This window comes from Nuphar pumila, chromosome 1, assembly GCF_984573655.1.
Source record: "Nuphar pumila chromosome 1, dmNupPumi1.hap1.1, whole genome shotgun sequence".
Lineage (NCBI taxonomy): Eukaryota > Viridiplantae > Streptophyta > Magnoliopsida > Nymphaeales > Nymphaeaceae > Nuphar > Nuphar pumila.
Genome location: NC_143249.1, coordinates 41,616,420 through 41,644,399, shown reverse-complemented (window position 1 = coordinate 41,644,399; position 27,980 = coordinate 41,616,420). Strand labels below are relative to the sequence as shown.

Here is a 27,980-nt window from a genome sequence, read left to right as displayed (position 1 = left end):
CAGAGAAAGACGGTAAGTTCTGGAAATGCTTGTTTGGGAAAGAAGGGGGAAGATTTTGGGAAATCATGAATCGAAGAAAAAAAGAAGGGATTTGGCGTTGCTGATTCAAAGAAGAAGAGAATTTGGTGAATTCTAATCGAAGGCCAATAAGAATCATGTGGGGATTCTCAATTCAAAGGGAGGAACAAGAAGAATAAGAACTTGGGTAATCTTAATTAACAAGAAGAGAATTTGGTTTATTCTAGTTCGAAGAAGAATAACAAGGAGAAGAAAAAGAAGAAATTGGGAGTTCCTAATTCTAAGAGAAGAAGAAGAACACGATTTGGGGTATCTTAATCAAGAAGAAGAAGGAATTGGGGAATCCCAAATGGAGGCCAGTGGGTTAGAGAGATGGAAAGCGGCCACCGTGAACCTGACGGAAATGGGAACGACCCTTGGATCCCTTCAGAAGATTCTAGTCAAGAAGGCTGTTTTCGTCGACGACGAATCCTTCAATCAAGCGACGCTGTGTTCCGATCAGGCTCGAACGATCAAGGTGTGCCCAAAAACTTCTACACTATATTTTTCAATTTTATTTGGAGGAATTGATTGTAATGCGCATGCTTTTCTTGATTTTGGTACACAGAGCGTGTACATTTTGTCATGGGATTATTGGATGAACAAAAAATTGATGCTTAGACGATGTTGATTTGATGGGAGTTGAGTTTTTGGTGTTGTTTTTTAGTGATTGCTTCTTCCAATAATGGTATAATGCTGAGAATTGGCGAACTTTCATCTCAAGGATCCATAGTCTACAGGAGACTTTAAGGAAAAAGATCGTTTTTTTAAAGGTGTCTGTAATGCTTAGCGATTGCGATCCATGGAGTCTGGACTTGAACTTTTCTTTATTTTCCTTATTTGGGTTTGGGGAAAGGACAATTTATTCACTTCTGCTTCTTGATGATTGTCACTTGTTACCGACGATGACATTGGTTACGATAATTGATTTAGCTAGCAAAGTTGCTTTTGTTTTGCTTATTTTCCCAATTGCTTCTGACTTTCTGAGAGTTCTTGTGCTTTTGCTCAGCTACGTTGCCAAAACGCTATATTTTGTGATATGTTGTTTTGTTTGCCTATTCACCTGATTTGAGAAATGATGTTAGCGATAGTGGTGGTGGTTATGTTAAAGAAACTTAGTAACTGTAAACTTTGTAATACTGCCCTGTAAACTTTCCAATACTTCACCATCAGGTTTTGTAAATGTTCCAATGGATATTTCAGATGCAACATGATAACTTATATGATATGCATACCCAACAATTTGATTGCTGTTAATATTTTGAGGTGAGGAATTGTTATTGTAAGCCCCACAAATTTGGGAGGAAATTTTTAGGTGTTTTGAAAATAATTTGTGAAAGGTTAATATAAACTAAAGGTTTATAAGGAATTTAAAATTTTAATTTCGTGGGTTCAAAACTACTGGGATTTGGATCTTGATCCAATACCGAAAATATCTGAAATCCACTATCTATGAGAAACGGATCCAATACTTGGATCTAGTGCATAGGTAAATCCGAGATTCAAAAGTAGGAATATATATATATATATATATATATATATATATATATATATATATATATATATATATATATATAATAGATGTGTATGGGTCAGATTTTGGTAATTGGATCCAGATCTCGAAAGGATCCAAATTGGATCTGGATCCCAAGATCTGAAATCCAAAATGACTTTTAGATATGAGTATGAATTGATGTACATAGGACTGGATCCAACATGGATCCAGAAATTTATGATGTAACATAAGGTAAAAGTAGTGTTGGAAATACAATTAATACATAAGATGGATTTCATAATCTATGAAATGTGTACATAGTATATACTTAGGGATGCATAAATATATATATCAACTAATAGAATATGAAGGAGAGTTAATACATTAAAGAGAGGGGCGTCCTCTCTAGTGGACCCCACTTGAACCAAAAATAAAAATAAAATAAAATACAGTGCTAAATATTCAATACCTAAGAGAAAGAAGTAAATTGAAAACGTTTGTTTTGCTTCTCTTTATGATTAGGAGTTTCACTTAAGTAAAATGGTGGGCTGAATCCACTCTCCCATTCACGTGAATGGGGGAGTTACATTAGTTACTTCAAAATAAGTTAAAAAAAAAGATAAGAAAAAAATTAATAAAACTCAATCAAGCCAAAAACGTTTTTGTGTGTGTCAAAGATGGTGGGCTGGAGTTACAACAGCCAAACATGGGTGGGTTGTACAACACCCCCATTCATGTGAATGGGGGAAGTTACAAAACATATGAAAAAAAATATAAAATAAATAAGAAGGCTTTGGAGTTTCTTGAAACTCCCACCCACATCTCACTCTCATTAAGCCATGAGTGAATGACAGCCTCCCTACTACTCTAAAGACCTTTGAGAATTGAAACCCCCACTAACCAATTTTGTAACTACTATTTTTCCTCCCTATAAAATGCTAAGAGAGAGCCTACACGTTTTTCCATACTCTCCTATGTCTCTCTCTCTTGTGCTATAACTAGATTGTGTAAGTGGTGAAGATTGTTACCCGGGTTCGTAGCCGACTATTATAGTCCAACCAACGATTCAAAGCTTCTCGTTTAAGGTAGGTACTTTGATTTAAGTATATGCGTGTGAAAGTATGGCCCATGAAATGTCGATTTTCCTAATTGCTGATTTTTGGAAAATGTTCATTTTAGCTACAATATTATTTGACATCAAAAGATGATTTGTGTTAATCGAATTTTCTGTTTTATCATGAGATTCTGGAAATCCAGTTTGATCAGCCCTGTCTGTGATATCATTGATCTTTGTTAAATGTGATTTGTATGTTTATGACAGTATGTGTTATGATTAGGAATCACAATGCTTATTTTGTAAGTTCATTAAATTGATTTGTAATGGACGAAAGATGCACTTAATCAGATTTGGACGGCAGCATAGTCTGTCTGGCCAAAAATCTACTGTTACGAGTATACGTGAATGTGAAAGGAAGAAAAAAAAATATGCTTACATCATTTAGGCGTTTTTGTTGTCGATTCCAGAAAAAAAAACGAGTTTAGTACCATATGAATGGTCTGTATTTTCTTAAACTGCATAAGTCTGGTTTCAAAAAAAAAAAAAACAATAAAAATATATATATATATATATATATATATATATATATATATATATATATATATATATATATATATATATATATATATGATTTGGCTCAACATAACGGTTTTCATGAAATCGGGCTTTTATAAAAAAAAGAAAGGAAGTCACACATGACTAAAAATCAGATTGGATTTTAAAATGTGTACTTTAATTCAGGGACACCATTCAATGCATTTTATAAGAAAAATAGAAATAATAAAACGATCTATGTAGTTTGTGAAATATATGGTGACCGGTAAGTTGAAATTTGGATTTTGTGAAAAACAAATTTCAAGCTTTATAATCGGTGATTTTAAAAGTATGACTTTATGAAAATATACATGATTAAACTACTTGGGATATGTTTTTGACTTATAACATAATCCTGTTTTTTATTTGGTTTTTGCATATGATTCAAGTTTGAGAAAATATAGTCACATTGTTTTGCCTAAGTAAATTTTAAACTACATATTTACATTAAGTAAGAGATTAAGGGTTATGTTAGCTTTGTATGCATTTTTACCATACAAATGGATTTTTATAAGATATGTCATAAATGTGATTTTGAGTATGTGAAACAAATACTTTGCCTTATGAAAAAGTGCACGCGTTCAGTTAAGCAAAGTTAGTTATTCATGTGATTCATATGGCTTGACAACCAAGTGGGTGGTAAAGATAAAAACATGAGACATGAATGCAAAGAAAGTGTGTGTTAATGCTTTATTCAAGACATTTTGGCGAAATGTCAAAATTGACTCTCAAGGCAGTGAAAAAGGCCATATGTGCTCGGAACCTCTGAAATGGAATTGTAATGTTTGTGGCCCAAAGTGGTGGCCAATGACTGTGATAAGTTAAAAAGAAAATCATGCGTACTTGTACCCTATGGAGGTCATTAAAAGTTTAAAAGTAATGTTTAAGTATGTATGTCATGAGACTGAACTAATTAAGAATGTGAATGTCAGTTCTCATGTTGCTTACAATGAGAGAGTAAGCGGTACGATTGGCTCCATGAGGTATTGTAAAGCATGGAGGGTTGCTTCCCCAACCACGGAGATAGGGAATAGCTACCACTGGTGTCGCGGGGTGGTAGTGAATAAGGCTTCAGCTAAAGAAAAGACTGGTATACCAGGTTGAGGGTGTTGAGGTTTCTTTCTCGATAAGTTTCATCCCTCACCCAGAGCCAGAAAGGATGTGCAAGGCCAAGGTAATAAGACACTATTTGTTTGAATGTACCCCTTGGTCATGTCTCCAATTCGAATATTGTCTGTCGTACCCACAAAGACTGTTAACAAGAGGAACAAAAGTGTATTGTGCTTTCTGATAAAAGTATCGCATAAGAAAGATCACCTAAATGTCAGAATCTTAAGCTACTCATGTCATAGATACAACAAACAACAAACAACAACAACTACGCCTTCATCCCAAAACAATTGGGGTCAGCGATATGAACCAAAAAAGAAATTCATTTTGGGTCTTCCACATGAATCCTTTTCCTCCAATCATTTCTATCCAACGCCATGTCCTCGGTGAGGTTCAAAGCATTCATATCCTTTCCTATCATCTCCATCCAAGTCTTCCTAGGCCTACCCCGACCTCTTTTAACTAATATATTTTCCCATTTCTCCAACCTTCTAACTGGAGCATCATTAGGCCTTCGCCGAATATGTCCAAACCACCGTAAACGATTCTCTCGCATCTTATTTTCAATGGGTGCAACACCTACCTTCTTACGTATCTCTTCGTTCCGAATCTTATCTTTTATTGTATTTCCACACATCCATCTAAGCATCCGCATCTCAGCTACACTCATTTTTTGAATATGATGTCTCTTGGCAGCCCAACATTCCGTACCATATAGTAAAGCGGGTCTAATAGTCGTCCTATAAAACTTTCCCTTCAACCGCAATGGCATTCTACGATCGCACAGCACTCCAGTAGCACTTTTCCATTTCATCCACCCAACCTTTATCCTATGATTTACATCTCCATCAATTTCTCCATACTTTTGAATGATGGATCCCAAATATTTGAAATAATCATTCACCGGTATATCTTGCTCACCAAGCTTCACTACACTCCCATCACTACTTCGTTGCTTACTAAACCGACATTCCATATATTCAGTCTTACTCTTACTCAACTTAAAACCTCTAGCTTCCAATGTCTGTCTCCATAATTCTAACTTAGCATTAACCCCAGCTCTAGACTCATCAATCAAAACAATATCATCAACAAACAACATACACCACGGTACATTTTCTTGAATTGATCTCGTAAGCTCATCCATCACTATCGCAAATAGGAAAGGGCTTAAAGCAGATCCTTGATGTAACCCAACCGTTATCGGAAAATTGGTTGTCACCCCTCCACAAGTGCGGACATTGGTTACTACTCCTTCATACATATCTTTAATTATACTAATGTACTTGAGAGAAACACCTTTCTTCATCATTGTCCACCAGAGAACGTCCCTAGGTACTCTATCGTATGCCTTCTCCAAATCAATAAAAACCATATGCAAATCTTTGTTCCTCTCTCTATATCTTTCAATAAGTTGTCTAAGAAGATGTATAGCTTCCATAGTTGATCTTCCAGGCATAAAACCAAATTGATTCTCCGATATCATGACAACCTTCCTCAACCTAGACTCAATCACCCTCTCCCAAAGTTTCATAGTATGACTCATGAGTTTTATACCACGATAGTTTGTGCAATCTTGTATATCACCCTTATTCTTATATAAAGACACCAAAGTACTCTTCCTCCACTCATTAGGCATTTTATTTGTTCGCCAAATCAAGTTAAAAAGACTTGTCAACCATTCTAAACCTTTCTCTCCCAAGCATTTCCAAGCCTCGATAGGTATACCATCTGGGCCAACTGCCCTTCTAGATTTCATTTTCTTCAAAGCCTCTACAATTTCTTTCTTTTGAATCTTGCGCATGAAGTCACGATTTATCTCATGAAAAGGAATGGAGAAGTCTCCAAGATCTTGAGCATGACTATCATTAAATAGCTTATCAAAATAATCTTTCCATCTCTCCTTAATCTCCTCATCTTTGACTAAAACCCTTTGCGTTTCATCTTTGATACATCTAACCATACCCAAATCCTTCGATTTCCTATCTCTCATCTTTGCAAGCCTATAAATATCCTTCTCGCCTTCTTTGGTATCCAACTTGTCATAAACCTCCTTATATACCTTAGCCCTCGCGTTTCGAACAACTTTTTTAGCTTCCTTCTTTGCTATCATATACTTCTCCAAATTCTCATTATCACGACTCTTACTTAGATTTCTATAACACTCTCTTTTAACCTTAATAGCTAATTTGACATCCTCGTTCCACCATGATGTATCCTTACCTAGTGGTGCACCGCCTTTAGACTCACCCAATACCTCCTTAGCTACTTTTCTCATACCACCCGCTATCTTATTCCACATTGATTCTGAATCCTCCTCGAGACACCAATCAACTTCCTTAACTACCTGCTCTACAAACATTCCTTGTTTAGCTCCTTTCAGTGCCCACCACTTAATTCTAGGATCTATCCTATGTCTCTCCCTTTTGCGGCATTGTCTAATTCTAAGATCTAAAATTAAGACTCTATGTTGTGTAGCTACACTTTCTCCTGGTATAACCTTACAATCGATGCAACAACCCCTATCTCTCTTTCTAAGTAGGAAAAAATCTATCTGACTCGTATTAACCCCACTTTTAAATGTTACTAGGTGAGACTCCCTCTTCCTAAACCAAGTGTTTGCTAAGATCATATCATAGGACAAACAAAAATCTAAAATCCTTTCTCCACTTTCATTTCTTTCTCCTATACCATAGCCTCCATGGATATTCTCAAATCCATCCCTACTAATGCCTACATGTCCATTAAGGTCACCGCCGATGAAAAGCTTTTCTCCATAAGATGTCTCTTGTACTACTCCATCTAAATCTTCCCAAAATTGATGCTTAATGGAATCATCTAAACCTACTTGAGGTGCATAAACACTAATAATATTAATAATATCCGTACCTAATACTAATTTAATAAGTAAAATTCTATCACCCTTCCTACGGACCTCAACTACATTATCTATAAACTGACGACTCATAACAATCCCTACTCCATTCCTATTCCTATTTATTCCTGTATACCAAATCTTATATCCCCAAGGTTCTATCACTTTAGCTTTCTCACCTACCCATTTGGTCTCTTGAAGACATAAAATATCAATCTTTCTCCTACACATAACATCTACTAACTCTACCAACTTACCAGTTAAAGACCCTATGTTCCAAGTGGCTAACCTAATTTTATGGTCTTGGACTAACTTCTTTACCCCCACCCGTCCAACAAAGTGAGGGAACCCTTGCCTATTTGACACCACACCCGGGCGCCGGTGTGACGCGTCGCTTCTGGGCGACGACCTAGCAACCCTTGCACATTTATCACTGCCTCCGGGCCTAGAGAGTACAGCGCGTCGCTCAGTAGGGAACGCCCCAACGAAATTCTCATATTGGTTCATTTTCATAGGATATGACAAAGTTTTTATGCTGGCTGTCACAGGCCTACCGCAACCCTCCTCTTTTATCCGGGCTTGGGACCGGCAGTGTATAACTACACAGGCGGAGTTCTACTCATGTCATAGATGTATATGTAAAATTGTCTATGAAAAGACAATACACATACGAGCACAAAGAATATGAAAAAAGATGTGTACGAAGGCACTCTCACAACACTTGAACAAATACGCAAAAGCGTAAAAATAATAAACATGCACAATGGCATGTATTTTATAGAAGGAACCGAATGCTTGAGACTCTCAAGCTTAGCAATATACAAGGGGGAACACCCCTATTTATACAAGAAATGGGAGGTGCTTGGGGGCTCCCCAACGACTCTATTGGGGAGACCCCCAAAGCACCTTTTTGAAAAAGCAAAAAAGCAAAAATAAAAAAATAAAAGAAATTAAAAAATAAAGAAAAAGTTACAACATATTTCAAATGGAATATGCGCAAAAGAGTAAAAGGACTAAAATACCCTTTTCGGGTAAAAAAGGGGAAAATGTATAAATATATATACTTATATATAGATATACGTATACATATAACATATGTATACGTATCTCTAGGTATATAAGTATATATATTTATACTTACAATAATGTTTTTGAGTATACATTTTAACACCCCCCCTCAAACTTATGGTGTGATAACCGCAAGTTTGTTAAGAAGGAAATGAAATCTGGGCGAACAAAGTGCTTTTGTGAAGAAGTCCGCAAGTCGATACTCAGACGTCACGTATGGCAGATCAATGACCTTCTTCAAGTATTCTTCCCTGACATAATGGCAGTCCATCTCTATATGCTTTGTTCGCTCGTGAAATGTGTGGTTCTTGGCAATGTAGATTGCACTTTTATTGTCACAACAAAGCTTGGTTGGTTCTTTGACAACTACTCCCATATCTTCCAAGAGGCTTCTAATCCATACTATTTCCATGGTGGTAGATGCCATGGCTCTATATTCGGCTTCAGTGGATGACAGGGAGACCTTTTGTTGTTTTTTGCATCGCCACGAGATCAAGGACTCACCTAAGAAAACACAGAAACCAGTGGTGGAGTGACGGTTACTAGGGTCACCTCCCCAATCTGAGTCAGTATAAGCAAGCAATTTCAATTCAGAGGAAGAGGATAGAAATACTCCCTTATTTACCGTTCCCTTCAAATATCTGATGATGCGGAGCACAACACTCATAAGAATGGTTGTAGGAGCATGCTGAAACTGACTGGCGATGTGTATAGCATGAGACAAGTCGGGTCGAGTAATGCTAAGATACATTAAAGACCCTACCAACTGCCTGTAAGGAGTAGGATCGGTTAGAGGCACACCGTCGTCAATCTTCATTTTTGCTCCCACAACTTCAGGAGTTTCGCATACTTTGTCATCAGAAATACCTGACCTATCAATAATCTCGCAGGAAAGTTTAGATTGAGACAGAAAATAACCACGTTGCGAATAGGCAACCTCAATTCCAAGAAAATATGTCAGAAAACCTAAGTCTGACATCTCAAATTTTGAAGTCAAGACGGACTTAATACCCTTGACTCCTTGAACATCATCACCTGTTATTAACATGTCATCAACGTAAAGTAATAAAATTACAATCCCTGCATTAGATTTTCTAGTAAACAAACAGTGTCAGTATAACATGATGAAAAACCATTTTCCAACATTACACTGGTAAATCTATCATACCAGGCTTTGGGGGCCTGCTTTAAGCCATAGAGAGCCTTACGAAGACGAAGAACTTTATCCTTAGGAATTATCATGCCTGGTGGGGCATCCATATATATTTCTTCGTTAAGATCACCATTTAAAAAAGCATTTTTAACATCCATTTGAAAAATGTTCCAATTTTTAATAGATGCAATAGTAATAAGACACCTAACGGTAACCATCCGAGCTACAGGGGCAAAGGTTTCTTCGTAATCAATTCCATACTCTTGCCCATACCCTTTAGCAACTAATCGAGCTTTATACCTTTCTAAAGAACCATCACTCTTAGTTTTAACTTTAAAGACCCATCGACAGCCTATAGTTTTCTTTCCTATAGGTAGAGTTTGAAAATCCCAAGTTCCTGCCCTTTTAAGAGCGTTAAGTTCACTTTGCATGGCATTTTGCCATTCTATACATTGATTAGCTTCTGCAAAATTTCTTGGTTCGAAATAAGAGTGAATAGCACTAAGACAAGCCCTATATCGGGGTGAAAAAGAATCAAACGATACAAAGCGGGTTGGAGGTCTTCTATTTCTTTTAGATCTTCTATGGTCAAGAGGAGTGGAAAGCTCACTATATTGATCAATAGCACTCTAAAGGTGTCTTGGTTTCTACGAGAGTAGGTAATAGGCTCACTTGGAACTCTACTTTCTGGATCATTATGTTCACCAATATCTTCATCATTTTCCTCATCATGGTTTAATGATACATCATCATCACTGGATATGTCATCATTACTAGATAACAAGTCAAATAAGGAGTAATCAAAATTTTCTTGTTGAGAAACATTTTTTTCAAAACCACTCTCATTTTCTAAAAAGGTTATATTTCTAGAGACATATAGCTTATCCTCTCGAAAATCGTAACAACGAAACCCTTTTTGAGTTTCGGAATAACCAAGAAAAGCACAAGGGATAGCCTTGGGTGAAAGCTTGTCATTCTTATCCGTAAGTATGAAACATTTACATCCGAAGACCCTTAACCTATTATAATCAGGTTCAAGCTTATGTAGAATCTGAAAAGGAGATATTTTGCCTAATAACCTAGATGGTAGACGATTTATTAAATAAACAGAAGCAAGGGCTGCTTCGGCCCAAAAGTTTTTAGGAATATTTTGAGATATAAGAAGAGTCCTAGTGGTCTCAATAATGTGCCTATGTTTCCTTTCAGCCAACCCATTCTGTTGAGGTGTTTTAGGACAAGACCTTTGGTGAATAATACCGTGATCCTCAAGGTATACCTTAAAGTGATTGGAGAGATATTCTCCCCCAGAGTCACTTCTAAAAATCTTTATGTTGCTATTGAATTGATTCTTAATCATTGAGTGAAAATTTTTAAAACATGAAAACACTTCATGTTTAAACTTAAGAAAATATATCCACGAGTAACGGGAAAAGTCATCCACAAATATTACATAATAAGAAAAACCTCCTTTTGAAACCACAGGTGCGGGTCCCCAAACATCTGAGTGAACAATTTCGAAAATTTTGGAAGAGAACATAGTTCTTTGCTCAAAAGGTAAGCTGCACATTTTTCCGAGAATGCAGTCATTACAAGAAAAAGAGCTTTTACATAGGTCTTTTGCAAAATGTAAATATGATAACTTGGTGATATTAGGATGACCAAGTCTTTTGTGCCATACATTTATATCTTTATGTCGGGCAACATTACACAAAACTTTTGGAACTTGAAGAGATTCCATATAGTATAGATCTCCTCTTCTAAAGCCTTCCCCAATCAACTTCCCGGACTGGCGATCCTGTATTAAGCATTTGTCATAAGAGAATTTAATATCACAGCCATGGTCCGTGAGTTGAGAAACAGAGAGGAGGTTTAAGTTAAGTTTAGGTATAAATCTGATTTTTGGAATAGAAAACTCTTGAGTTTCAAAATTACCTATTCCCTTAATTTCAAGAGAGGTTCCATCAGCAGTGGAGACATACGATGGGGAACGATTTTTCAAATAATCGAAAAGTGACAAAAAGTTTGGGGACATATGAAAAGATGCACCAGAGTCCAAAAGCCAAGAGATTTTACCTGGAGGAGAAGACGTGGATACGGCCGCACCGGAGGTAGATCCCTTGAGGAGAGGTTGAAGGGCTTCCACTATTTGATTTATAGAAAGGGTCCCACTTGAAGATGCCTCATCCTTCTGTGGTACCCCAGTAGTAGCCATAGCTAGAAGTCTCTTCCATTTAGGACATACGGGTTTGATGTGTCCCGGTTCTTTACAAAAATGACAAATAGTTTTGCTATAGTCCCTTCTTCCTCTTTGACCAGCATTTTCACCTTGATTTTGGAATTTAAAATGAGGGGGACGATAGGTTTTTACATTGTTTCCGGGTCTTGATACGGCATTGACCTCACTATGTTCTTCAATATTACAAGGGACCGCAAGAACATTTGGTCCTTGTTTACATAAATTCATACGAGTCTCTTCACCACTTAACTTGGTGAGAACATCTTCAAGAGAAGGGGGAGTGAAAGAGGAGAGAAGAGATGACCTTATTTGCTCAAATTCGGGCCTTAGCCCATTTAAGAAGTTGAAGAACCGATCTTCTTCAAGTTGCTTATGACGGAGCTCAATTGCCTCTCCACTCCATTTAGGTTCAAGCATTGCAAGCTCATCCCAAATAGAGGAAAGATCGGCAAAGTATTCCCTAATCGTCATTTCACCTTGGGAGAGAGAGATAGCCTTCTTTTGAAGGTAATACTTATGAGAGAGATCCCTTGAGGTGTACATTTTTTCAAGATAATGCCAAGCTTCCGATGCTTTTTTGAATTTAATAATGTTGGCATTAATCTTGGTTTCTACGGATGAGAAAAACCAAGAGAGAATCTTGAAATTCTTCATTTCCCATTCATCGTGTTTCTTGGAGTATTCTTCAAGAGCTTTGGTTCTTTCTTCTCCCTCAAGAATCTTGATTTCGCCTTCTTTAACTATGGTAATCTTGGGTTCCGGTTCCGGAATAGTGCCAAGAACATATCCCCATAGGCCTTTCCCTTTTATATGAGCCTCCATATTTCCGGCCCAAACATGATAGTTGGACCCATTTAATTTGAAACCAAGAGCAAAATGGGACTCTTTTTCGCCCATTAGAGAGAAGAGAGATAGAGAAAAAAGCGTACCAATACAATATTTCCAACACCAAATTTGCACAAGATCCTCCTAAAATATTTGAGAAGAAAGATCCACCACTTCAATCTCTAAGAATCGGAAGACACGTTTTTCGAGGCACTCGAAAAAAAGAGAATCCCACGATCTTCAATAATCAACCTTGCTTTGATACCATGTAAAATTGTCTATGAAAAGACAATACACATACGAGCACAAAGAATATGAAAAAAGATGTGTACGAAGGCACTCTCACAACACTTGAACAAATACGCAAAAGCGTAAAAATAATAAACATGCACAATGGCATGTATTTTATAGAAGGAACCGAATGCTTGAGACTCTCAAGCTTAGCAATATACAAGGGGGAACACCCCTATTTATACAAGAAATGGGAGGTGCTTGGGGGCTCCCCAAAGGAGTCGTTGGGGAGACCCCCAAAGCACCTTTTTGAAAAAGCAAAAAAGCAAAAAAGCAAAAATAAAAAAATAAAAAAATAAAAGAAATTAAAAAATAAAGAAAAAGTTACAACATATTCCAAATGGAATATGCGCAAAAGAGTAAAAGGACTAAAATACCCTTTTCGGGTAAAAAAGGGGAAAAATGTATAAATATATATACTTATATATAGAGATACGTATACATATAACATATGTATACGTATCTCTAGGTATATAAGTATATATATTTATACTTACAATAATGTTTTTGAGTATACATTTTAACAGTATACTCTATTGCATTGTTAAGTCATGCATAACATCCTTGATCATGCATACGTATTAAAGTGTTTTTAGTGGTTTTGTGATTTATCAATGTCTGTTTGAAAATAATGTTTCTTGCATTCCTACTTTTGTATACATGTACTTTGTCATTGTATTCCATCAGGGGTGTTATTTGACCCCCTACACAATTACAGGAACTGAATGAATCAGCGGAGCGATGACCAGGAGATCTGGTGGAGTCTGGAAGCCATCTCATTTCCCTTTTCTAAAGACTGGATTTTGAAACTGCTGTTATTTTGTTATTTAGTTTTTATGAACTTCTATATGCTACAATGAAAGTTTATAAGAAGATGTTTTTTCTTTTATTAAATTCCAATACTAGTGTGATTGACCGACCGTAACTCACCCAAAGTTTTTCATTTAAGACGTTGAAAAATGTTTCTGTTGACGAAAAAAAAAATTTACTCAAAATTTTTGGGTTAAAAATCTTGGGGTGTTATAGTTATCGGCATGGTTGCCAGTTGAGGAAGCGGGAGCGGAAAGCGATACGGGAAGCGAGGCACTTTTAAATTTTTAGGAAGCGGGAAGTGTGGGACCACTTAGGAGCGAATCGGGAATCGTATCGGAAGCGACCTAGGAAGCGAAAAAAAAAATAAAAAAATTTAAAAATTAAAAAAAATTAAAAAATGGGGGAAGCGCGAGGGAAGCGTGATGGGAAGCACGCTTCCCATAAAAGGGAAGCGCACTTCCCATTAAAAAATGGTGCTTCCCCACGTGTTTCGGAAGCGCGATGTTTTGCACTTTTGAAGCACGCTTCCCCACTTACTTAGGCGCTTCCGGTAACTGGTTATCGGTCACATTTGAACTTTTTTAAGCTTGAGTTGGTGATTTCATGTCCGTCATTAGAAGCTTGATGGTATCATATAACCTAAATGATGAGATGGTATTTGAGGCAGCTGCCTTCAATAATGGCTCATGCTATTCATATTTTTTACATAGTTTTAATGTCTTACAAGGTACAACTTACCTGTTGAAAAGAAGTCGTTATTGGGTCTTGGACCCAAGTCGGGTCTGTGTAGGACCAGACCCGACTCCTGTATTGGATCAGGTCAAGATCCGAATGTTAATAGTGTTGTTATTAAGCTTGTTGTTAGAGGGTATTTTTGTACCCTAAAATTATGTATTAAATATATACTCAAAACCTAATACGAAGTAAGATACGCTGAATTCAATATCTCGTTTCCTCTTCCTGCACAGGTGAGCGCAAAGACCTTCTTTCTAAGATGGTATCAGAGCAATGTTGAAGCCTGGCCTGAGATCGCCTTCTCGTCTGTGTGCATCTTCTTCCTTATAGTCTTCTTCCCCCTTTCTTCCGTTGTTCTTCAGTTCTGGTAAGATCGATAACATCTCCTCCTTCTTATCAACGTCTCCCCCTTCTCTTCTGTCAGCGTCTCCTCTTTCTCTTCCTTTTTCCTTTTAAGATCTGATTCTCTTGAAATCAGTTAATTGATTCCATAACTATCTGGACATTTTACTTGCTGAAGTTAATGCTTGTGATATTTCTGTTTGCATAATCTCTTATTTTGAAATATTCATATTCCTGTTTCACGATTTTACTTAATCTGGAACCATTTCTTCATTATTGTGTTGTTTCAGTCTGAATATTCTACTTTCTGAAATCAATATTGTGTTGTTTTTGAAATCAATATTGTGCTGTTTAAGTTTGCAATACTTTTATCCTGAAGCATTCATAATCCTATTTCACGTCTTCACTGAATCTGACACTGATTCAATTTTTGATATTCAGTTTTTGATCAATTGCCTTTCTTCTCTCTGATCATACCCGAATATAGTATATCCGTCACTCAAAAAAAAAAAGACAGAATATTCGAGTGACTGATTTCTTTGTCCAGTCTAGGCATTTCTTTTTCTTCTTTCCTTTTCACAATATTTTCAAATGGACTCATCTTATCCGCAGTCAAGCCTTTCCTCTAATTTTCTCGGCCAATTGGTCTCTGAAAAGCTGAATAATTCCAACTTCTTGACCTGGAAAAGGCAGATTGTTCATTTTATAAGGAGCCAGGATCTCTCTGGTCATCTGGATGGATCAGTCTCACCCCCTCCAGAGTTCACTTCGCAGGAAAAGACAGACGATAAAGGGGTGCAATCTATTGTTCTTCTCAAAAATCCAGAATATGTTGCTTGGATGAAAAGAAATCAAGCGTTAGTGGCATACATCACCTCAACACTCTCACAGAAAGTTCTTGTAGCCATTCCCAATGATTGTTCAGCCAAAGAGCTGCGGGACAAGCTAGTTCAGACATATTCACAAATCTCTAAAGCGAGAATCATGTTTCTCAAGCGAGAATTTCAAATGTTGAAGAAAGATTCGATGTCTATTATGGAGTACCTGAATAAAATGAAAGGCATCACAAATCAGCTGGCTATTGTAGGATGTCTCGTCAGTGATAAAGATAAGGTGAAGCAGACCTTGAGTGGATTGGGGCCAGACTATCATCTTCTGATGACGTCTTTATTGTGTCTCCCAGAGCTTCCAAAATTTGAAGATCTTCGTGCAAAGCTACTGCAGTATGAAATGACCCTGAAAGGGTTTTCTGTGGACACCCATATGCATTCAGGAACTCAAGATGTGCTGGCCACAGGGATGACTTATGGTAGAGGTAGAGGAGGAAATTTCTCTCGAGGAAGGGGAGGACAAGGGAGAAATGTTTTTGGGGGTCGTGGTCTACTTCCAACGCCCAGCATACAGGGACAAAAGCCCATTTCTACTTGTTTCCTATGCAATAAGAAAGGGCATATTAAAGCAAATTGTTGGTTCAATCTTCAAAATAAGGGAAACCCCCCACAAGCAGAGGCTAAGAGGGATGGAGAAGTGAAGGAGTTGCTATTGGCATCCTTGGCAGGCTTGAATATGAAACAAAATGATAAAGGCATTTGGTACGTCGACTCCGGAGTAGCGACCCACATCTCAGGTGATGCGGGTAAACTCTTGAATCTTGCTCCTTATATTGGTAAAAATAGCAGTCATAGGAGATGATTCTCATCACTCCATCTCACATATTGGAAATGCCATTATACCCATGTCCAATTCTTCTCTTAATCTTTCAAACGTTATTCATGCTCCTAATATTCAGAAGAACATTGTTTCTGTCTCAAAACTTGTTGATGATGTTAATGCCTCAGTTAAATTTACTCCCTCTTCTGTTTATGTCAAGGATCTTCGCACGAGGGACACATTCGCTGAGGGAAAGAGACGGGGCAACATGTACATCTTTCAAGAAGATCCTTTATCTGTTCATTCTGCCTATTCAACCTTGAAGCCTCATCAACATGCATCTTTTGTTCCTTCTGAATTTGTGTTTGCCATCTTTGAATGTAATAAGCCAACTCTTTGGCATAGTCGTTTGGGTCATTGTAGTCGTCATTTTATTGAAAAACTTGTCTCGAATAATCTCATTCCTAAGTCCAGTCTGAGTTCAGAAGTCACTGATATAAAGTGTTCTAGTTGTCATTTATGTAAGAGTCGTGTTTTGCCTTTCAATTCAATTAATAAGAGAGCTTCAAGGCCCTTTGAGGTCATATGTTCTGATGTCTGGGGTCCTGCCCCAATTGCTTCTCTTTCTGGTAGTAAATATTACCTTATTTTCATTGATAGTTATTCACATTATACTTGGATATTTTTCATGAAGCACAAATCAGAAGTTTTTGGATTGTTTCAAAAATTTCATTCCTTTGTCCAAAACCATTTCTCTACCAACATTCTCAATTTCCAATGTGATGGAGGAGGTGAATTCTCTTCTAGTGATTTTGTTGGTTTTTTTCAACATAATGGGATAAAGAGAAGAGTGTCTTGCCCACATACACCTTAACAAAATGAGATTGCTAAGAGGAAGCATCAACATATTGTTGAGAGTGCAATGAGCATGATGCATAGGAGTAATCTCCCTATTACACTATGGACAAAGGCTTTCCACTCCACAGTCCATGTGATAAATCGACTGCCCATGACCATTTTAGAAAATAAGTCACCATTTTTTTTCTCTATTTGGCATACAACCCGATTATCATGAATTATGTGTGTTTGGATCTGTTTGCTATGTTCACATTGATAGCTCATTGAGACATAAGTTTCAAGACAAAGCCTTAAAGTGCAGGTTTGTGGGATATGCTGAAGACTACAAGGGGTATGGGTGCTATGATCCATTGAGCAAACATGTCAAAATATCGAGAAATGTCATTTATGACGAAATGAATTTTGACGATCAGCCGGCTAATTCAAGTCTTGATGTTGTTAACTCAAGTCCCAATGTTGAGGTGTACTATCCATGGTTAAATTCAGAACTCTTCTCCAATGCTAAGGAAGATTGTCAGTCAGAAGGAGATATATGAGGAATCAGCAAATGCATCTCAACCAGAAGAGGTTACCACACAAAACTTGGAGCCAGTAAGGTATAAGGGTGTTGTATACGCCCGACGAGAGAAAGAGCCCTCATCCTGTAACGACCCCAACTCCTACTTTTGCAAAATGCGGAAATTTTTTTTTTTTTTTTCTAAGAGTTGCGGAAAACTTCCTAGAGACCTGGGGTCCCTACAGTTCCAATTTCAGTTGGATAACCACACACCACAAACGAAGTTGCAATTATTATCCATATCAACCAACTAAAACTCTTTTATTAATGAGTAATAAAATTTCAAAGACAAAGTTTCCTTCAACTGAAAGTAAAGTAACAATTGCAGAATTTAAAAGAACTGAAAGACAAAAGAGCCACAATATCCTCTACTGAAGCTGACAAGTCCAAGTATAACTCATCCATCCCCAGATGCATGTCCAACTTCACTGTTCACCATTTCCTGTGAAAAACCAACAAAGTAGGGTGTCAGAACCGAAATTCTGAGCACAGCTACTTCTAAAGAAACCAGATGAGAGAAAGAACATGGATAAGATTTCATGCAGTGATTTGAGTGAGTGCAGATATAAAATTTTCAACATCTAAATTTTCATAACTACCAATGATTTCATTTACTCACCAATCAATAACAGTAAACAGTGTCATATATCAACAACTAAATAACCAACCTTTCAGCATGATTTCACGAAGTAAAGCGTATGAAACCACCAAATGATGTCATGATATCAAGAATGATTCAAACATGCATGATCTAATGCATAACAGAAAAATGCATGATTATGTGCAATGCATGATTTCTTCTGTTATCTTTCATTTAAGTTCCATCTTTCCATATGCATGCCCTATTAGATGCACACATCCTTAAGTTCCTCTTTTTAATTACCGTGGCCCGCGGATACACTAAACGGGTATAAACCCCGAGGTCAAGTAGGTTCCCAGGGTAGCTTAACACACAATTTATATTTTATTACTGGGTTCCAACTTAGCCCTCGACCGATATCAGGAAACAGCACCATCCATCGGAACATTAGACCTCCACATCTAATGTCGGGGACACAAGGGACATCCCACGCCCACAAGTGCCACTTCCTTGGTACCATAAACTCACAGCTGTGACTAACACACCACTCCCGGGTAAAGTGGTGGGCTCTCCCTAAAACCGTGGCCAGGAGAAGAACCTCAATATCGGGTTCAGGGGCAACAACGCACACGGAGTTTTTTGTATCCTCACAGTCTCCCCAAGACCGGATATCCAAGATTCTCATACTCCAGATGAGATATCCCAGAATGTATATTACACTGTTCTTATTCATTATTTTTATTTAAAGTTCATTCTTTAAGTTTGCCACACATATGCAAAAGTAAAGTGAAAACCCCGCATCCTCCCTTGCAGGGACCCATTCGGGACTCCAGCCCGTATCCACCACTAGAACAATGTAGTAATGTGCCAAGTGATGCATTTAAAAGCATAATTAAAAGAAAACCAAACCCACGGCTCTTCAGGCCGGTGATGGTCCAATTTGGCCATTAGTGCATCACATAATAAAACCAAATAGTGTTTCATTCATAACACTAGGCCAAAATGCCAAACAACATATATATTCATGCAAATATAAACCCAAACATATGCATGTCATAATTCATTCATATGCATTTTCAATATGTGTGTGTTACCCACATCACATATGGGTCTTAACCAATCCATGGTTTCTTTAAGTGTGTGAGTGTACATGTACCAATTCACACAATAATCAAGCGTACATGTTCAAGAAGACTTACCAACAATTGAATCATGCTCACACTCATGCGAACCATAGTCATAACAGTCAAGTGAAAGCATAAATCTCCACGACAAGTGTTTCCAAATGCACATCCATATATGCCAATATAACCATGGACATAAAACAACAACATTCACAAGCACGGTTTCAAAGATTCATGTGCAAGGATTCACATATTTATTCCAAAATGTATGTTGTCATTCCTTGATAATTTTTATTATATCACGTGAACACCCATGCATGTAGATTTAAGCAATAAAACATTACTTTCATGATTGCTCATGCCCATGAAAACAACTAGACAATGATATCCAACTCAAGCATATCAAATCAAGTTTAAGCCTATTCACATTTTCATTCACCTGTATGCAAAGAGCCAGATCTAACATGATTAGCTAGTATTCTGAAAACTTAAGGTATTAAGCTAAGCTTCCATATGAGTCATACTATACATGAACAAGGATTCAATGGACCTGTCCTTTGTCCACAAGCATGGACAGGTTAAGGGAATAGCATTTATTATATTTTCCTTTGTAAAAATATAATCCAGCACCAGTCGGCTGGGCTTGGCAGGGTACCACACAACCCATGATCTTATGCTCTCTTTCCACTCAATACTTATAACAAAACAACAAGACTAAAATTGTCAAAAACAGCACAATGGTCATGCTAACTGGTTCTAACGCTAGTCAAAATGGACATTCCAGCTAGCCATTGCTTTGTCATTAAAAGATCAACAATCAAATTTCTGCATCATCAACAGTTAAAAGGAAACATTCACAGTTCAGACAAAACTTCACAGCTAGTACTCCTAAATCAGCTGAGTTTCTTTCCTTTCCCTTTTCAACTGATGGAAAACTTTTTCAGACAGTTCAAATGAAGCTTAAGAGAATATATACAATATTTCTGAAAACTTTGACTTTAGTATGCTAAGAGGTATACTTCCAAATAAGTTCCAAGAGAGTATTTCACCACTAATTAATTTGTTGTGAAAGAGATGCATGGTTGGAAACAGTACTGCAAGAAGCCAAAAATGCAATGCAAGCATAATAGTTTTTTTCTTTAATATTGACACTTAGTATAAAGTCATTGATTAAGACTACTGTAGTCAAATGAACACTTATAAAAGAATTTCTATACATAAAATGACTTATGGTTTATTTACAAAAATATACACAGCAACACTATGGATTTGATATCAAAAGCATTGAATGCACATGGTCCAGCTAATAGCAAGCCTGAGCGTAACCCATATGGTCTTGAGAACGTCTAATATATGTATCTTTACAAAGAAAAATGCAAGTCATAATTCATAACTCTAGTAAGACCATATCTGCCTAAGATAAAATTTCAATACCTGAGACAGACCATTAACAATTTAAGAGCAAACTTTGAGTCATAACCTAAGAAATGCTCAAATTCCAAAGACAGAGGATGCAACAACTAATAAACCCCCTTTTTATATAAGAAAAATAGAAATCTCACATCCCCTTCAGACAACGTACATATAAGATTAAGAGTGAAATCATACAGCCTGTGGTCCAGTTCTTGTATATATATATATATCTTAATCAACATTAATTATGCAAAAATCATAAAGAACGTCCAAATAGAAAACACAGATGGGGAATTTGCTCATGCAGTTCATCAAGAAACAGGGTAAAATTTAATATATTAATGCTAACAAAAACTGCAGACTCCATTTCCATTTGTTTCAATGGAGATTTGGTTTTAAGGCTTATCAAATTCAAATCAATGAAATGGGTACATGAAATATCACAGGATCAGTTTTGTATATACAATCTTTCAAACACCTATCCATAAACATCGGTTCACATGGAATCAACAATGCATGTGAATCATCTTAAAACAATCGATGCCTAGCATAAACCAACAACTCATAAAATTATTACCAATTTATTTCCTAAATAAAACTCAAGATTTCTGTAGCAAATAACGTTGAAACTGGGCATCCTGCTGAAACAAAAACTTAATTGAACCAAGATACAAATTCTTCCATATGGTTTAGCACCCAACATAAGCAAACTCCAATTTCCTCTTTCCCTTTAGTATCTAGGTTATTGGGTCCCAAAACAGAAATCCCCCAAAAATTGGGGTTATCCATTTCAAAGAATCGGAAACCCCACGAATGGGGCTAATTCGATACCACAGCCGAACCCCAAATCGTTTGGGCTAGGGATTTTTGCAATGTAGGGTTAGGTAAGAAAATCCCCAAATCGATTTGGGTTGGACTTTGTTTCAGTTTAGGGTTAGGTACAGTAAATCCCCAAATCGATTTGGGTTTTCGAAATGGGGAAACAACCTAATCCCCGAATCCTCCCCACAAACCCACGCATGGAATCGAACCCATGTTCGATCCCTAACCCGAAATCCAAGAGGCACCGTACCTGTTTCGCTGGTTTTCCGGCGATCTTTCCGGCGATCGGAGGCTGGAGACGTGCAGGCACGGTCGGCTGGTGTCGCTCCACGCTGCTACCGTGAAGAAGGGTGCTTGCTGGAGCTGCGGTGGCTGTCGCAACTTGTCGACGATCTTCTACCTCCGGTGCGCGCACGCAGACAGGGAGAGAGACGAGGGAGAGAGAAGGACTGAGTGAAAAGGGAGAGGCGAGTGGAGAGGGCTTCCTCTCCACCTCCTTTTATCGACCCGGACTCCCCCTCCTCTGCCGAGATGGGCGCGGGGTCGTTACGCTCTGCGTAACCCCCTGCGCCCCCTTTTGCTTTCTGCTAGGGTTTCATCGGGCAACCCTTATCGGGTTGCCCTTTTCGTTTAACAGGGCTGAAGAATATGGGGTGGGGCTCGGGTCCGAACCCGAGACCCGCAACCCGACCCCAAGTCAAAATGGATCCACAAGTGGATCCAAATGGATCCACTGTGGATCCTCAGATAAATAAAAAAAAACTTAAAAATTTTATTCATTTTAAATCTCGCATTTTATATAAAACCTTAACCCCCACCAAAATGGATCCGCAAGTTGGATCCAAGTGGATCCAACTGTGGATCCTCGAATCCGCTTAATATATATATATATATATTATATTTCTATAGTATTACAAATATTAATATTATTTATTTATGATTATACACATATATATATATATATATATTTAGATATATATAAATATATATATGCACATGGATCCAGTATATGGATCCCATACCCATCTACGCACCCCTATTGAATGATTATTCTCCGAATTATTTAGTTAATTACAAATTATTGTGCTTATACGTACATATCAAATTTACGAGGTAAATGTATGCGAAAAACCACTTTATGGGTCCTGGATCTGTAATTTGGATCCAGGCCCAATTTGCAAAATTTTATAAAATTTTCGGGTTTTACACATCCATTCCTTGGACAGATACGAGTCCTTCTACTCCCGCTCCACAGATGTTGGACATCAGAAGATCCTCCTGGACTTGACATACGCTTGACAGGTGAGTAAGCTATAAAAAAAATTCATTGGATTTTCAACTATTCCTAACGTTCATAAATAAAGAGGATGAGCCTCTCACATTCTATCAAGCTGCAAGTTCTAGGAGATTGATCAAAGCAATGAATGAAGAAATGGAAGCCTTACATGAATGTGGGACATGGGAGGTTGTGCCTAGACCACCAAATAGAAATGTCGTTGGGTCAAAGTGGGTGTACAAGATAAAGTATAAACCAGATGAGAGCATTGAACGGTATAAAACTAGACTTATAGCCAAAGGATTCACACAAGAACAAGGACAGGACTTTGATGAAACTTTCAGTCCTGTCGTTAAGATGGGAACCATTCATATTGTGTTGAGTCTAGCCATTGAACATGGATGGACATTAAGTCAGCTAGATGTAAAAAATGCCTTTTTACACGGGGATCTAAAAGAAGAAGTCTATATGAAACAACCCACTGGGTATGCAGAACAAGACGCCAATTAGTATATATGTAAGCTAAAAAGAACACTCTATGGATTGAAACAAGCCTCTCGGTCATGGTTCGAGAGTTTTTCGCTAGAAATACAAAAGCATGATTTCTCTCGGTCTCTTCTAGATCACTCATTATTCATCCACAATGAACGAGAGGTCACCACTTTTCTATTGATATATGTAGATGATATCATTATCACAGGGAACTGCAAAAATCATATTGAGGAAGTAAAGAAGTTATTAAATCAGAGATTCAAAATAAAAGATCTGGGGGAGTTGCGATATTTTCTTGGGGTGAAAGTTGATAAGACGTGTCATACACTCACTCTTACTCAACACAAATACACGATGGATATTCTTAGTAGGGCAGGCATGAAAGATTGTAAGCCATTGGCAACTCCAAGTGTCATCCATCAGAAATTGAGTTCTAAAGAAGGGGATATATATAGAGATCCCACTAGGTATCGTAGCATAGTTGGCATGCTGCAATACCTGACCTTTACTAAACCCGACATAGTGTATTCGGTTAATCAGGTATCTCAATTTATACATGAACCTCATACACCGCACATGGAGGCAGTTAAACGAATACTTCGTTATCTGAAGGGTACAGTTGGTGATGGGCTGGTGTACAAGAAAAGTGAAATTCCAGGTGGTCATGAAATCATTATTTATGCTGATGCTGATTGGGCGGGTGATCCAGATGAACGACGGTCAGTATCTGGTTATTGCAGCTTCATTGGATCGAACATGGTCTCTTGGAGTAGTAGAAAACAAAAGACGGTTGCTAGGTCGAGTACTGAGGCTGAATACAGATCGATGGCTGCTGCCACTGCTGAGGCTACATGGATAAGATATTTCCTAACAGAGATGGGAGAACCGATTGCTCGATCACTGCTGTTATATGATAATCAAAGTGCCATCAATATGTCTTTTAATCCCATTCATCATAGTCGAGCACAGCATATTGAGATAGATCAATATTTTGTCAGGAAAAAGGTTGAAGAAAAGGAGATTGAGCCTATGTTTGTGCGAACTGAAAAGCAAGTTGCGGATATTTTCACCAAAGGGCTGACAAATGACAAATTTTGGTTTCTGAAAGGCAAGTTGTTCATGGTCCAGGACCATGCACAACTTGAGGGAGGCTGAAAAGAAGTCGTTATTGGGTCTTGGACCCAAGTCGGGTCTGTGCAGGACCAGACCCAACTCCTGTATTGGATCGGGTCAAGATCTGAATGTTAATAGTGTTGTTATTAAGCTTGTTGTTAGAGGGTATTTTTGTACCTTAAAATTATGTATTAAATATATACTCGAAACCTAATACGAAGTAAGATGCGCTGAATTCATTTTGACGTCTTTTCTTTCCACAGCCTCTTCTCTCAATATCTCGTTCCCTCTTCCTGCACAGGTGAGCGGAAAGACCTTCTTTCTAAGACCTGTATCTTTTTGCACTGAGTTACGTTGATTATATTCCTCTACATGGTTATTTTCTTTTTATGCAATTGTTTTTTCAATCATTTTTTGCTCTTATGCAGTACGACCATCAATGCCTCCTTTACCCAGCTTGTATATATTTGAATACCACCTTAAGGTTCATTTGGAGAGCTTTTTTCTTTGGGGTTATCGTCTTTCCTTTTTAACTTGTGTAGGCTTCGATGTGTGGCCAGACTAGGTTCGTTCAATGATTTATTGCACCAAAATTTGGTCTTAAGCACTTGTTTTTGCAGTTATAATACGTTTTCCGTTATATGCAGGCACTTGAACAGAGAGTAGAGACTTTGGAGCGAGAACTTGATGCAGCAATCACGGCAGCTGCTCGGGCTCGTTCAGAGAAGCGGCAGGCTGAAGCGGCACAACGAGCTTCTGAGTTGCATGCCCAAGAACTTGCAAGAGAGCTTGAAAATACTACAAGTATGCATTTACACTTAAATTAATTCATTTATACTACAATCAAAGTTCTTACAAGCGCAGATTATTGCCAATTCTGTCTGCAGCAGCACTATATCTATATGGGCAGTCATCTTGCCAAGTGGATTTGAATGAAATTTATTATTCTTGTTTGATGTTGTAGGACCAACATATCAATTGCATTGTTTTGCTGCCCCTGTCCAACTTACATTCATATGTTTCTATCGATATTTGCTACCAACTTTGATACATAACCTCAAATGCTATTTGTTTATTTCATTTAACCACGGAGTCTTGCTTCGATCTTTATATCTGGGATACAAATATTGAACTAGTATAATATGACAAAATAATGATTATTAGGAGCACTGATGGCAAAACGGCCTTACCTTGAAAAATGGCATTTTGGTAAAAACAAGTTGTCATCTTGATGATTGAAAGTAAATGCCACTGATTCATGCAGTTTTCTCTTTTCCTTTTAGCATCTTCACTCCTTGTTAGTCCATATATTGAGGTGCATTAGAAAACACCATTATCTTCTGCTGAAATTAGCCAGGATAATCATTTTTTTATTTTGCAAATGCTTAATCCTTTGTGCAATTTCTTTTTGAACTATCAATGTGGGGATGAAATAGGAATACAATACAGAATACGTCAGGCATGGGCACTACCACACAAGAAACTTTAAACTCTAGCATCTATATCTAAAGCAGTTGGAAATATATGGGCCTCATGGTGATTGCTATTTCCAAACAATTATAATCTGCAAAATCCTTCTTACTCTGTATCTGGCAGCTGCTACTAAAAAGCTATCAAGGTTAGACACCTTCATATGTGAGTTTTGTTTCATATATCGTTCAACTTAACAACTGGGGTGATTTGGTTTCTCAATGAGGAATTGTGGCCATATCCCTAAGACTCTTTTCAGATGAATGTCATAACTTTGCTTTTTCAGCCCTTTGTGAGGCGTTTAGATGGTGGATTTCAGTTTTAGCATCTAATCTTGCACACTGCAAAAGTGATGTTAACTGTTTTGACATGCCTGCTTGTGATTATCATTCTTTTATTCCCACATTATGCTGTACATGATTGCCCAGGAAGCTAACTCAACATTGTATGGGGAACCCATTGCTTTCAATGTCACAAATTACCATTATGATATGAATGCTTTGAACCTCACTGAGGACATGGCATTGGAGGAGAAGGATTCACGTGGAAGACCCAGAATGATTTTCTTTTTTGGTTCATATCGCCGACCCCAATTGTTTTGGGATGAAGGCGTAGTTGTTGTATCTTCTTTCTTGCTTCTTGTTATTTCTTCCCAGGTTAATCCCTCAGCATTATATTTTGGAGCATCTCTTCTTTCATCCTCTTTTTCTGTTGTGGAAATCAATCAAAGTTATTTAATAACAGATTGAGGAAGTTAATGTGTTTTTCATTCATTGTATGGTTGTTTTTTAAGAGACTGTTTCTCAATGTTTTGGACCCTTATGTTTTTCTTTCAGAGGTCTTTAAACTAGAGAAATATTTTATTCCCACATTACGCTGTACATGATTGCCCAAGAAGCTGACTCATCATTGTATGCGGAACCCATTGCTTTCAATATCACAAATTACCATTATTATCTTCTTGCTTCTTGTTATTTCTTCCCAGGCTGAACATCTCTTCTTTCATCCTCTTTTTCTGTTGTGGAAATCAATCAAAGTTATTTAATAACAGATTGAGGAAGTTAATGTGTTTTTCATTCATTGTATGGTTGTTTTTTAAGAGACTGTTTCTCAATGTTTTGGACCCTTATGTTTTTCTTTCAGAGGTCTTTAAACTAGAGAAATATTTTATTCCCACATTACGCTGTACATGATTGCCCAAGAAGCTGACTCATCATTGTATGCGGAACCCATTGCTTTCAATATCACAAATTACCATTATTATCTTCTTGCTTCTTGTTATTTCTTCCCAGGCTGAACATCTCTTCTTTCATCCTCTTTTTCTGTTGTGGAAATCAATCAAAGTTATTTAATAACAGCTACAGGAAGTTGGTGTGTTTTTCATTCATTGTATGGTTGTTTTTGATAGATAAGAGACCGTTTCTCGATGTTTTGGACCTTTTTTTTTCTTGCAGAGGTCTTTAAACTTCACATGGAAGAGCTGATGTCCAAGCAAGAGGTGATTGCAAGGAAAGATGAGGAAATTAAAGTTTTGGAAGCTATAATTCAAACACTAAGTGGGAAGGTATCCGTTTCTGATGCTGATTGAATGCTTTTGATGGTATCAAATATGATAACTGGATTGGTAGAGTTGCACCATCTTATTGGCGGGTTTCAGGTTTAAATCCAGTGGGACATGTTTCCTAGTCTTGTTAGAAGAAAAGAGACCACATTTCATGGAACTCTAAATTATGCCCATGCATATTTCTGTAACGTGTGGTAAGAAAAAAAGAAAAGATACCTGTCGTTCAGTATAGTTTCCTTTGTTGTTCATCTTGCTTCTCTGTTGAAGTATAGCTAGAGAAATATTTTGAGATAAAGCATAGATCAAATATTACAACATTTTAACTTCTAAGCAAGTTGGCCTTATGCGAAAATCAACGAGTTTAGTTGACAGTAATCAGAAAAATTAAGACTTTGTTAGGGAGCCTCATTG

The 27,980-nt window shown here is 37.4% G+C and overlaps 1 protein-coding gene across 1 annotated transcript; it reads left to right on the top strand.

Annotated features, from left to right (window-relative positions):
• Positions 1 to 27,817, top strand: LOC149848801 (uncharacterized). Its single transcript, XM_089997515.1, has 3 exons — positions 1 to 535; positions 25,183 to 25,339; positions 27,460 to 27,817. Exons 1-3 carry the CDS (start codon positions 368 to 370, stop codon positions 27,591 to 27,593), a joined length of 459 nt encoding a protein of 152 aa, XP_089853641.1. The 5' UTR covers positions 1 to 367; the 3' UTR covers positions 27,594 to 27,817.
• Positions 27,818 to 27,980: the final 163 nt, after the last annotated feature.